Here is a 14,096-nt window from a genome sequence, read left to right on the forward strand (position 1 = left end):
GTGTTCGTAACATTATATAATTTGCTTTTTTTCACTTTTTTTTTGGTTAAATTTCCTGCCCGAAAACACGTCATTCGTGCGTTACATCACGAACACTTGTTAAAATAAGCAATTTAAACAGCTATAAGACCAATTTTCGTGACAGGAAGAAACGGAAAGCTTCACATACGTGGAAACATTGTGACGTCATCACAAATATTACCTCCTTATCCAACGACAGATGTACGAGATTTTTACAAAGAATTCTTTTTAATTTTTTTAAAAATATATATAATGTTTTATCGTTTTTAAATATAAATATTCCGCTTTCTATTGACGGATTTCCCATTCTAAAATCTTATTGTGCGAGTATCACAAGAAAAATACGAAAATTACTCACTAAACAAACGCATTAACTCGTAATTGATTTAAAAGTAATGACGTCAAACGCATTAAAAATTAAGTGTTGCCGGCTTTCTTAAAGGCCTGTTTAAAATAAGAGGATTTCCAAGAATCCACCTTTCCAGAAATCCTTAAAAGCCGCGTTGTTGACTAGGTAAGTAACAACTCCCGAGCAATTAGCTCGGGGGTTCACCCCTGTGAAACACATACTAGGGGGCCTACTAGAAGTTCAATTCATCGAGTTCTCTGTCCAATCTCAGTATTATGGTCAGGTTATGGGAATTTTGGTCCCACTCGGCCTTACTCGAGTCTGGTTTGACCGGATGAGGTAAGAAGAGCCCCAGACGATAAGTGGAGGTCCTGCAATCCAATCTCTTCTCCTTGACGTCCAGGTGGATTTCATTCTGCGTCGTTACACCCGGTAGCTTGATCTTGATCACCAGATCCTCGCAGCTGAAAGTGGCTGGGTTCTTGTTACCCATCTGCAACATTTACTCGTAAGTGGCCCGTTACCCATGCCACGACAAGGGGGAAAGCGATTTCGAGTTAGAAGGCTCCTCCGAGAATGCCAGAAATCTACTCGAATGCACTCGTCCAGAACGAGACGATATAATAATAAAAACGAAGAACCGAGTCGAGGGGGAACCGGCTTTTGATATTGTCACAGTTCAATGAGTGTCAAGGTTGTTTTTCTACCCCGCTTCGCCTCGCTGCGTGTGCCTCCTGATAACATGTAGGAGCGGTTTCTGCTTTAAAAATTTCCTCTCGTACACGCAGGAGTGGCCGAAACATCAAAAGGAGCCGCTGCTATTAGCTGTTTAGATCCCGATTTCCCCACTTCAAACATGGCGAATTGATAGGATAATTCTCTAACGTCGTTGCTACCGAACCGAATTGCTACAAAGAATGTGGATTGTATATTTTCTGCGCTGTGTTCGTAGAAAAAAAAACAAAATATTATACTAACAAGTAAGGGTCGTTACTGACGATGATGGGCTCCTTGTTATAAGAATAGAAGGAAATAGGCTTCATTTCGTAATTCACCCTCCAATTTGCTATTGTGTTAAGTGGTTTCGGGCTCTTAGTCCATTATTTAGTTTTCCTAGAAATGTTTTCCGGCCACGCGCCCATCGTTTAAGGAGAAGCGACCTAAATCCGCTTCCGGTTTCTTGCGCATTCGACTTCACAGAGGGCCATTCTGACTCGAGTCGCCACACCCCTCGAGAATAATAGAAGAGACCTTACTTGTAGATAGATATCTTCTGTAGTCACTTTCTGCCTGAAGAACATCTCGTACTCGGGCTCTTTCCTAGGATCGATAGTATCGTCGAATTCCGATCCCTGGGGAACTTCACGCGCGCTCCAGATGACGTCATCGTCCTCCACCCCGACTCCTTCAGTCTTTTCCTTTCCGCTAACTGCCCTCCCACCGATGTCTCCGGGTCCCATTTTAGCCACTTGAGTTTTAGGTTTGAACTCGTCATCGCTACTGTCCGTTTCTTGAGGGTTCAAAAGGTCCCTTAATTTTAACAACGAAGCTCCGAAATCCATCTCCCCTGTGGAAATACGTAGAATATATTAATAATAAAAACATATGGCCAACATACTCTTAGAGAATATACGTGTAAACCCCCAACTTCTATGAGATTAACGAACAGAGGGGAGAGGAACCACTACTAAATTAGGTGCCTTTCCACACACACAATTAGAGGAAAAGACTACTGCGCTGCCTTAGGGCTGTTATTATTTATGTACCAGTGTTTGCTTTATTGTCATAGCAACAATAGAACCTTTCCACGAAATATCCCTAGCGCGCCTCCCAAAATTTGATTAACCTGGCGTAAAAATCCTTAAAATTTATGAAGGAAACCTTATAAATTAGACAGAATCTTAGCATAGAATTATATAGAAAAACATATTATATGGAATTAATTGTGTGACGTTAATCTAGCGTAACACATCAATTACTTTATACAGTAGTTTAATGAGTGAAGTGTACCTAAAAGGTTTGCCTGCGGGATTAAACTTAAGATATATTTCAACTAAAAACCATAAATTACTGGTTTTTTGTAGCATATAAATTTCCTAAAGTGTATTTTATGGATAATTGCGCAAAATAGGTAGTAATTAGCGTGACAATGACCCCACGACAGTAAGTCGATATAGATTTCACGGCGAGGCAACTGATTTTTATAAAGTATTAGTGCTAAAATATAATATTGTGGGGAGGTTTTCTATGTTAGGAACCCGAAAATTTAATCTAAAATTTTAAAATGTATTTTTCGGAATTAGGGAAATTTTTAAAATTTTTAAAGTAATTTTAAGGGTATTTTAAAGACTTTTTAATAACAATTTCGTGGTATAATATAACGGTTTTATCTGATCTTGACCCATTTTAGAAAATTATTAACTCGATTATATTAATTTTATCGTAATGTTAAATAAGAGAGGGATTTTCTGGACTTCTTGAGCGTGTTTTTATGTTATTTCACCAATTTTCGGGTTTAATTTTGTCATTTTTTAGTGCAAAATTTTACTAATTTTCCGAAGACATACAGAAATTTCGGTGATTTTAGGGTTATTTTTCCTACATTAATTTGTATTTTTCCGATTTTAACTAGTTTAATGAGAAAATTTCAGTGTAAAAGGACCTGCCTTTGACACTTATTCAAACATTGTACTGGTTTAAATCGAAAAAAAAAATGGTATTTTTCGAAGTTATTAAACATTTAATGAGAATATTTTAAGATTTTTTCCTCCTTGATATTCCTCTTTAAGGTTGATTGTAACCTCTTTGGTTATGCGCGCGATCCCTCAATGCCATCTGCTATACATTTTCTACGACTTTAAAAATTCGTAGAAAATTAACGAATTCGATTTTCAAGATTCCGAACCGTGGATTGATAGACAAATAATATAGGATTGTAACGCAAAAAACCGTATGGTTCTATCTGCCTTCGTTTTCGAGAATTTTTGGAATGGTTCCCCCCAACGAGATAGAACGTTGGTTCCTCTCATAGAAAAGCATTGAATTTCTAACGCCATCTGCTGGAGACCGCGTGCATAATCAAAGGCCGCCATTAGCATTAAAGTCCGTGAATTTTGTCAACGTCTTGGTTAGTTTTACTTATTTAATAATTCCAAAATAGTAGGTCATTAGTGGACACGGTCACTGAATTTTTCGGGTTTTCTTCACGTGTCTAACACCTAAATAGGGGCCAAATTTTTAATAGAAATTCCCCGTGTTCTTTCCCCATTGGCAGATCGCCGATGCCTGATCTTCTCAACCCAAAACGGTAACGTTTTCTCTATATTTATTCTGGGAAAACATTTTATTTTTATTACTGCATTCTCATTGCCTTCTTTTTAAAGCGTTCGTGCACGCTGTGGGCATTAAGAAGGTCTTTTTAACATGCCCATCACGGGGCGGCTGAGTGGTGAGGAATGGGGCGTATGCAGATCGACCACTCTGCGAATAATTTTTGGGGGTTTTTCTAACTGCTCGGATACAATCCCACGTTTCCAGACAGGTAATCTGCCGTCTTAACCGCTAGTGAGTTTGGCCAGATCCACAATAGGGTGGCCTGTTGGTGAGAAACGGGGCTGATGAACGCCCCGTTTCGCCCATGAACGGAGTCAGATTAGCAGAAAATTTCGGCCCGGCAATATATATATATCGCATATAGGCTTACACATGTATATATTGTTCAATGGGTCATGAAATACTCTTGCGTTTGCATCGCCCGGATTCGAACCCGGGTCCTCCAGAGCAGCGGGCTGAGACCATAATCTCCAGAAAGTTTGATGTTTTCTAAAATTTTTCCCATCCGGTTTTAATTTTATGTAAAATTTTAAAGAAATTCTCTCGTTTAAATTAATTTTTTGTAATTTAAAACAAAACAAAAATTAACATTGATTTACCAATTCCACGGAAAGTTCAAAGAAAATGTTCTAATTAATTTCTATTTTTGACGATAGAGGGCGACATTTATTTAGACCTTTTTTATTATATTAAAAAATATATATATATTTTTTTTAGTTAATATTTTTTTAGTAATTTGTAAAAATAATAAATTGTTATTTAAATAATTTAATATTTTGTAATCATAACCGAAATAGTTTCTCATTTAAGTTACATTTAATTATTTGTTTATAATTTAATAAAGTGAATTTTATCCGAAAGAGGACGCTTCTCTCAGTCCATGTGGTTGATTTTTTAGTGACAATGGCGGAAACCGGGGAAAAGTTAAGCAAGAAGTGAGTATAATGAATTCAATATACAATTATCGAACGTAGATCATTTAGAAGTTGTTGATTTAAATATTTTTATAATTTATAAGTGTCTATTCATAATATTACATGGTGTTTGATTATATAAGCGAAACATTGCATCATCCATATGCACCACACAATTGTTGTCATTCATAACTAAAGAAAAACAAAAAATAGGTAGAGCTTTATCTTGTCCTTTGACTGCAAGTTATTGAAATGTCGGCTGCAAATTAAAATATTTACTCGTTTTTAAAGTTTCATAATATCTGTGTAAACTTAAACCAAAATCTTTGTCCTAATTAGCTCCAAATTCATTCAATTCTTTATTAGTAGGAAAAAAATAAATTTTTCTTGCTTAGGTACATAAATTTATATGTTAATTGGTAAGATTTAAGCCCCCAAAAATTGTACGAGCAAAAAAGTCAAAGGAACCGTACCTGTACGCAGTGTCATAACTATGGCACTGCGTACAGGTGCCCAGGCATGGGGCGCAGACCCGGGGGGTGTAGAAATGACCTGGATCAAGTTTTGGGGCATAGTTACAGAAGCTTGCACCGGGCGCATAAAAGGCTAGTTATGGCACTGCCTGTACGTGCGACCCTTTCTGAGATATTCACTTCCAAAGGTTGGTTTTCAACGTATATTGGTATACTGCCCATGTACATATTGTCCACCTTGACCAACATTCAACTTATAGTCGTGTGCTTTGGTGTTTATTATTGCTTGTGCCTGGGTGCCCGGGTAGAGGCAAGCCCCCACGCCCCTAAAACTATATAACATCAAGTACTCCACGAACAGTCGAGTGGGCTAAATAGTTAAATGCTATAGTCTTAGCGGAGCAATGTGACTTTCAATCTTGTTTGACCTAATTTTGGTGTCTATCTTGTGAAGTGTCACTTATAAACGTATGACTCCTTTGACAAGTTACAAATAAACACCAACAAAACCTGATAATATAAGTAACAACACACCCAACAGCCGTAAGGCTTACGGCTGTTGGGTGTGTTGTTATTTTGTAAGTTGCCGACGGTCTCATTCGGAGCTTGAATCGAGCCATTTAATGCTTAGTTTTTATTTTAGGAATCGTAGACAATGCATCATTCATACCTGTGATGGCTGAGTTATGATTTCTCTGTTTATTTTATAGAAAATAAAAATTAACATTTAAAATTTTCTTATTATGACACATATACATACAAAACTAAGATAATTTTATTAATCCTTTTGATAAATGTTATATAATAATTATTAAGATAAATGCCAAATAATGGTCTAGTATAATGTTACAACGTAACATGTTTTGATTGTCTGGTAAAGTGGCTTTAAACAGGATAGGCAAACCAATGATTTAGTTCATTTCATTTGAAATGGATCGTCATTGGTTTGCTTATCTTGTTTATTAAAGCCACTTTACTAGGTATTTTATTATTGAGGCTATAGTAATTAGTGGGTCATTCAATAGATTCTGTCTAAAATGCCAATGCTCAGGAAGCAGCAGAACTCTCTACTTTTATATGATTATATTAATTAATATAGAAAATTTGGAGTTGTTTTCATTATTATTTATAAAACGAAGGCCTGACGAACAATGAAAATTAAAACGAAGAATGCCATTTACCAATTATATTGCAAATACTGTCTATCAGCCGAGTGTTTTATTTTTTAGTAACCAGTTTAGAATTTATTAATATGTATGTGGTGATAAAACCTTGTACTTTGAACTTTTAATATTAGGAATTTGTTATTAAAAACAATTGAATTTACTTTAATGTGAAAACATCTTGCAGGACACTACAATTAAATTGATTTGAATACTAAACAGTTTACATTGTTATAGATCAGTGTGGCCAGTCAAACAAACATGATAGAAAATTTTATTTTGTCTGCTAGAAACTGTTTACTTGTTCATATGTCTGGCTGTATTAATATTGCCTTCATTTTCAGTGTTATTGCATAATATAATGCAAATGTTTATTTATAACACCTAATATAAATTAGTTGACATAGTGATATTCAATACTTGTTTGTGAAATTATTTATTCAAATGTCTTTTTAAAGAATAATTGGAATAATCTTTATCTGCATAAAATGTTAACTATTTAGCTTTCTAAAACTGTATTATTTATTTAAACTCTATTATTAAACTTCATACTTTTACATGAAATTACAATGAGTACAAAATTTTCTATAATCTAAGTGCTTTTGGATGCATCTTCAGAGTCAAAAATAAGAATTCTGATCGACTGAGTGGAAATATGGAAGTGGCATCCGGCACTCAAGATAAAAATTTTACCCGTGCTTTGTCACCTCGTTGGGCACATTGTGGGTTCTGGCAGGCCCACAATGACCCCAAAATGCACTTTTAGTTACCCACAGGGTGGAGAGACTAAAATTTATATTAATTATAAGCAGTGTTGTTGCATAATAGAATTTTAATTCACTTGATTATTGATTGTCAGCGAGTAAAATATTCAATGTTTTGTATGCATACAGAGAAAAATAGCTTGAATAAGTGACTCCATTGAAATGACTAAATTAATTGAAATCTTTAAAGCTTAAATTTTTAACTTTTTTTTTTACGCTCTGATTAAATGGTCTATCAAAAATTTTAGTGAACTGAAACGTCGCCTGAAGGCCGAGCAGAAAGCCAAAGAGAAGGCAGAGAAAGAGAAACTGAAGCAGGCTGCGCAGCAGAATCAGGACGTTAAGAAGAAGAAAGAAGGTGGTCAAGACGAAGGAGAAATCGACCCTAATGTAACGTTTTAATTGTATTTACGTGACTAGTTAATAAATTAAGATATAGAAATCAGTAACAGTATTTAAAAAGTATTAAACAATGCTTCTTTGAAAATGAATTGAGGAAAATTTGGTTCGGTTACATATTACTGTCATTTCTTTAAATCTAGGAGTACTATCGGATCAGACTACAAGCCGTATTGCAACTGAAAACGGCAGGAGAGAATCCTTACCCTCATAAATTCCACGTTTCGATATCATTGACTGATTTTATCGAGAAATATCAGCACGTAGATGCTGGAGAGGTCGTAGAAAATGACACTGTTAGCATCGCAGGACGAATACATGCAAAGAGAGAATCCAGTACAAAATTAATATTCTACGATCTTCGGGGAGAAAGCACCAAGCTTCAAATTATGGCCAATGCAATGCAAGTAGATAAAATACGATTAAAATTCTATTTTTAATATTAATTTCTGATCTTTCTGTATATAATTTAGGTATTATTCTTCAGAAGACGAGTTCAATAAAATAAATGGCAAACTGCGACGGGGCGACATTATCGGATGCCGAGGCCACCCGGGTAAGCTTGGCGTATTCGAAGTTTGGGCGCGCTTAAAATATAAGTAAGTAATATCCCCGAATTTCAGGTAAAACCAAGAAGGGCGAACTGAGCCTTATTCCTACAGAAATACAGTTGTTGACCCCCTGTCTTCACATGCTTCCTCACCTGCATTACGGATTGAAAGATAAAGAGACGAGATTCCGACAGCGGTATCTGGATCTGATAATGAACGATTACGTTCGTAAAAATTTCGTCACGAGGGCAAAAATCATAAACTATATCAGAAAATTTTTTGACAGTTTAGGATTTTTAGAGGTAAGAAAGTTCATCTTGTTTCAAATGATACTTTTCTGGTTTTATAATACCTTGTACCGAATAATATTTCAAATTGTATAATAATATCCAGACTGATACGTGCAAAATAACTCTCAATTAGGACAAACTTAAATGAAGTGCTTAACCTAATTATAGGAGCTCTTGTTTAAAACTAACTTCTTGTAATAAAATTCATCATTTATTGGCTTCCCTTTGGCTTGGATGAGGTAAAATATGTTGTACACTAGAGATGAGATGATACGATACCAAATTCTGCAGATACAGTTCGATCTAATACTCCTTCTATTCATTTTCTATGGGTGTTGGTAATAAATGAATGCTCAAAAACTCATTGATTTAGAGCCGTGGTTCTCAATCTTTTCCGAAGTCGGGAAAACTTTGACATTTTTTTCCGCGGAACACATAAGATACATCAGTTTTAAACCGGGGGTGGCAAACCTTTTTAAAATCAAGAGCGCACTCGGTCTAGTATATGATGTCATTGGCATTTGGTGATTACGTTCCCATACAAAAATTATTTTACAACAATTTTTAATTGTATATTTGATTTTTCATGGAACACTTGAAGTGGCTTCACGGAGCACCGTGTTCCATGGACCATGGGTCGAGAATCATGGATTTAGAGGATATTCACTTTGTTCACTAACCATTTAAATTCAAATATAAAGAAATAAAAGTTTACGAACCAATTTAATAAATTCTCAAGTCGTGACCAATCCTCCCCATTGCCATCTCTTCAAGCAATGACTCCATGGGTATAAAATTTTTACAAAAATAGAAATTGCCAAATGTTTCACATTCCATATAATTTTCAGGTTGAAACACCTTTGATGAATGTGATTCCTGGAGGAGCCACTGCTAAACCTTTTGTCACTCATCACAACGAACTCGATATGGACTTGTATATGAGAGTAGCTCCCGAACTGTATCATAAGGTATGTATGCTTCCATATATACAATTTCCTTAAGTAATTATATTTTTTGATATATTCAATGTGTTTGATCTCCGTTAGATGCTAGTCGTCGGCGGAATCGATCGCGTGTACGAGATTGGAAGACAGTTTAGAAACGAAGGCATAGATTTGACTCATAATCCAGAGTTTACCACTTGTGAGTTTTATATGGCCTATGCAGACTACAACGACTTGATGCAGATCACCGAAACTTTGATTTCGGGTAAGTACGGACGACTAGGATCGATACATTTTGTCAAACAAATTGTAATTTTATTCAATTTTTCGACAGGCATGGTGAAGAGCATCACGGGTTCTTATAAAATAACGTATCATCCCGAGGGACCATCTGGTAAAGAAGTAGAAATCGATTTTACTCCACCATTCAAAAGAATTTACATGCTTCCTGACTTAGAAAAGGCTCTAGGAGTAAAATTACCAGATCCCGACAAATTGTCCACACCAGGTATTTAAAATTTCAAATAGATTATTTATTTATACATGTAATGGTGTTTATAATGCTTTGTGTGATTGCAGAAAGTAACGAGTTCTTGTCTAGCCTTTGTATAAAACACGAAGTCGAATGTCCGCCACCGAGAACGTCAGCGAGGCTCCTAGACAAAGTAAGCGGGTGTTCCCATTTAAGAATTGAAAACTTTAGAAAACGATTTTAATTAGAATTGCTTTTATAGCTTGTGAGTGAGTTTTTAGAAACTCAGATGATTAATCCCACATTTCTGTGTGATCATCCAGAAGTTATGAGTCCACTTTCAAAATGGTAAGCTATTAGCGAGGTTGAGGCCAAAGTTTTAAATGTGAAAACATGTATGCCAGATGTTCAGCAGTGCTTTCCTGTAAGCCTAGAAGTTTGACAGTGGCGTTTGGAACGTTGAGCATGATTCCACTGACTTTCCAAACGCCACTGTCAAACTTCTAGGCTTAAAGGAAAGTGGCGCCGAACGTCCGACGTACACGTTTTCCCATTTAAAACTTCGGCTTCAACCTCGCCGTTTTTCTTTAAATATCTGTGTAATGAGTTTTATTGTATGAAATATTTTGAAGTAATTTTATGATGTTTGGTTCTTGCGACAACTAAATCTTTGGCTATTTTTATTTCTGAGACAGTGGCGTAGCAAGGGGGTGTATCATGCACCGGATACCACTCGCAGAGGGACATCCAAATGGTCTCCAAGACAAACTATGTGTTTCTGGAGAGGGGAGGGGGTGCCAGTTATGCCCCGGGCGCCCGTTATGTTCGCTACGCCACTGTTCTGAGGATCTGGATTTCTTCAATTCTTCTTAATATTTCTATTGTATATGTCATACTTTGAGAAATTTTAACAAATTTGTTAAGATGAAGGAACTGTTACGCTCAATTATGTTGAATGAGCCAAAGCATAGAAATAATTAAAGAAATGACTGATCTTTTAAAGCTCTCGAGCTGTACGACCAAAATACTAACTGGCAAACTGTGGACCGTTTCTAAAATTATTCTGATGATAAATTATCACGCAAAAGAAGTTAATGCTACATCTTTAAAACAGTAATGTTTGCAAAAGATATTCTATTCAATAATATAAATAAACATTTGGTAATGTGTAACTCTATCTCCCTGTTGCTTTCACTACATTTGAATCCTAGATTCAAAATATATTTTAAGATTGTAGCAAAGCCATCTCCATTCTAAAATGGATTGTATGAGCCAATGCTTTGTTCTGTTACTCAAGCAATGCTATGGGCCTGAAAGCAGACAGCTGTTTATATTTTTGGAGCTACTGCAAGGAACTAGCTTGTGACAAATTAAAAAAAAAAGAAGCTGGTAATGAATTGAGAGTACACACCTGACCAATTCAGCGTTGGTATTGTCTTTACCGGAACTCTGGTCTGGTTTAAGGGACTATAAAAATGACATTAATATGATGATACGGCATTGACATAGCCAGGGTTTTGTTATGGGGGGCCTAGTAGAGGCTGTAATTTTCTGGGGAGGGGCACCAGGTTAACTGGGGGACGTGCTCACCCATGCCCCTTCCTGGCTACGTCCATGTGATACGGTAATAACAAAATACATTAATGAATGTTGAATGAAAAGATTTTATTGTTTCCTTGCCGATTGCCTCTTTTTCTTCTTCTTGCCAATGCGACATGTACAGTCTTTACTTCCTCGGTCACATATTGTACATGTGATTTTTATAATCTTTGTCGTCCTTGTGTGTACTTGTGTACAGTGAGTGTCGCTATACCAGTACCAACAGCCACATCCTACTACATTACTATAGGTCTGTTGTAACTGCCTCAAAAAGTGTATTGTCATTAGTTCCAACATTCGTTACTAGAAGTACCACTACAGAACTATTATTATGAATTCTTTTATAGGATTCTGAAATAAACAGCACAGTCCACCCAGTTCTTGAGTAAAATTGGTAGATTTTTTTATTGTTTTATTAAATTTTGTTATTGCAGTTTTGCTGCAGATTCTAAACCATTGCAAGAATTGATCATTGCATCATTCAAACTCCCAAACTTATTTTGTGTTAAAATTTAAGATGTGATGTTCTAACATTAATCTAACTTCCAGGCATCGATCCATCAAAGGATTAACTGAAAGATTTGAATTGTTTGTTATGAATTATGAAGTGATCAATGCTTATACAGAGTTAAACGATCCTATGGTTCAGCGACAGAGATTTGAACAGCAAGCAAAGGTATGAAAACCTTTAACTTAAACAAAAAGTTCAACGTATCGTTTAACATTTTAAACATTTTGCAGGATAAAGCGGCAGGAGATGATGAAGCACAGTTAGTAGACGAAAACTTCTGTACTGCTCTCGAATACGGTCTTCCGCCCACGGGTGGTTGGGGAATGGGAATCGATAGATTTACCATGCTACTGACCGACAATAATAATATTAAGGTAAAACGAGATGTTTAGAATATGTAAAAAATAAGTTTGAGACGACAAATGTGTTATTTTCTCTTTCAGGAAGTGCTGTTCTTTCCTACCATGAAACCTGAAGATCCCAACAAACCTAGAGACGTTCCGGCCGGCGAGACGGTCGAAGCAAACAATGCAGAAAATTGAACAAAGTGTAATAAGTTTTGCCACATCCATTACCTAGTGTTACATTTTAATATAATTTATAAGTCTTTGTTGTTTTGAAATAAATAATCTAGAGTTTTATCTTTTGTACTTTTCATTCCGGTTTCTGGCAGAACTTATAGAAATAAAAGTTATGTTAATTTATTGTTACTGTTTTATTTCTTCTGTGCAGCTAACATTCTGAATAGAAAATTGCTTCGATTAATGCCGAGAGGGTAACGGTTGGATTTGTAGTCGTAGATTTGATTCCACACCCGAAAACAAAGAATTTTCTTTGATGGCCAATGTGGTTAAGACAGTATGCCACTCCAGGGAGCTGGGATTGAATCCAGATTTCAGTATAAACTCAATGATTTCTTCATGGATAATCTCCTGTATACGCCATATTTTGTGCCTTGCCACCTGGCTACCCTTGAAGATTGGCTAAACCCACAATGGTAAGATTGATGGCCGAGCAATAAGATGGCAGACATATGTTCTGGAGGACTGATGATTGGTTCTGGACAGTTCAAAAAACACCAGAAAGTTTTACAGTGATTCATCTGAATGTGTGTCCCATCCCTCTCCGGGACTGACATATCTAGATATCATTTGGATTTGTGGGTCTGGGCAAACCCATTATAGGCCTTCCAGAAAGACACTTAGTATCCACAGGGTGGAAAGAGAACAAATTTTAATCGTTTGTGTTAATGCAGTAGACTTAAACCACTAGCACCCATGGATCTACTGTCCCTTCTACATTTGCTTGCAGTAATTGGATGGATAGAACCACCAAACTAGTTTGTCGTGGATTCACAATTCGTCAACAGACCGGCCAGGTGGAGTTTTCCAGGTTTACGTTTGTAACAACTAAATTAGGAACCAGTTTCTCATTCTTCCCGGAAGGCACTCGGCAGATAACCGTGTAGTGTTGACTTATTCCATCAATTCTACAATCCCTTCAGTCATGAAACATGGCTCAAACTTGCACGTCACAAGATAGTGGGGTTAATGTTTTACACGAGCAACACGCAAAAGGCTTATCACGTTGCAGGTTCTTTCGCGTAGCATCGAGCAGAGAGACGTCCTCGCTACTCAAAACACAGGCTCGTAGTCGGAATAAATTGGATGGCAAACTGAAAAAGTTCGGAGATTCTTCTTGTTCCATTCGGCACTAGAGCTGTTAGCTGTATTTGGTATAATTCCACGTTCTTCAGCATTGCGTAGCCCTTTTTTCCGAAGCTATCGGATGTTATTTAAGTTCGTGTTCAACAAAATGGCGTCACTAATCGGAGCCGTAGGTACGAGGGGGTGTATGCTGGCTAAGTCCTCTTAGCTTAGTTGGCAGTGCCCATACACGGCATGTATAATATAGGCTTTCGCTTCTATTATATAAGAGCCTCTATTACGTTTATCATCTGGATTGTAACTAACCTTTTTGAATCCGCGTGCCATACAATAAGCATAATTATTTTTAAAAATGTCGCCTGCCGAAGTTTAGACTCGACGATCTTTAGATAAAATAATATAAACGTCCGTGAGGTAGATTTCCTCAGTATGATGCAAGTCACCTTCAGGCGTAAGGGTGACTTACGCCTGAATATAAAGGTGATCGAGAAAAGTACGATAATATACTGAAGTGAATATAAAGCCACAACATCAAGTTTGGATTTTAATAATAAGGCGGGCAGCACATCCGAAGATACGATAAAACTTCGAGTATTTCCAATTAATTCGGATAATTGAATTTTTACTTAAAATAGTAATTGTTTTT

At 36.4% G+C, this 14,096-nt stretch overlaps 2 protein-coding genes across 2 annotated transcripts; one reads left to right on the forward strand and one right to left on the reverse strand.

The window, feature by feature from the left end:
* Nucleotides 1-249: 249 nt before the first annotated feature.
* Dnaaf6 (Dynein axonemal assembly factor 6) lies at nt 250-1,994 on the reverse strand. Its single transcript, XM_067281540.1, has 2 exons — nt 1,627-1,994; nt 250-863 (listed from the first exon to the last, which is right to left on the reverse strand). Exons 1-2 carry the CDS (start codon nt 1,930-1,932, stop codon nt 603-605), a joined length of 567 nt encoding a protein of 188 aa, XP_067137641.1. The 5' UTR covers nt 1,933-1,994; the 3' UTR covers nt 250-602.
* Nucleotides 1,995-4,547: 2,553 nt separating this feature from the next.
* LysRS (Lysyl-tRNA synthetase) lies at nt 4,548-12,488 on the forward strand. Its single transcript, XM_067281527.1, has 13 exons — nt 4,548-4,638; nt 7,266-7,407; nt 7,560-7,819; nt 7,890-7,972; nt 8,040-8,269; nt 9,106-9,225; nt 9,304-9,466; nt 9,536-9,709; nt 9,781-9,866; nt 9,936-10,021; nt 11,822-11,948; nt 12,014-12,157; nt 12,227-12,488. The coding sequence occupies exons 1-13, from the start codon at nt 4,607-4,609 to the stop codon at nt 12,323-12,325; spliced, it is 1,746 nt and encodes a 581-aa protein (XP_067137628.1). The 5' UTR covers nt 4,548-4,606; the 3' UTR covers nt 12,326-12,488.
* Nucleotides 12,489-14,096: the final 1,608 nt, after the last annotated feature.

The sequence above is a fragment of the Centruroides vittatus genome, unplaced genomic scaffold, assembly GCF_030686945.1.
Source record: "Centruroides vittatus isolate TY-2023 unplaced genomic scaffold, ASM3068694v2 contig_921, whole genome shotgun sequence".
NCBI lineage: Eukaryota > Metazoa > Arthropoda > Arachnida > Scorpiones > Buthidae > Centruroides > Centruroides vittatus.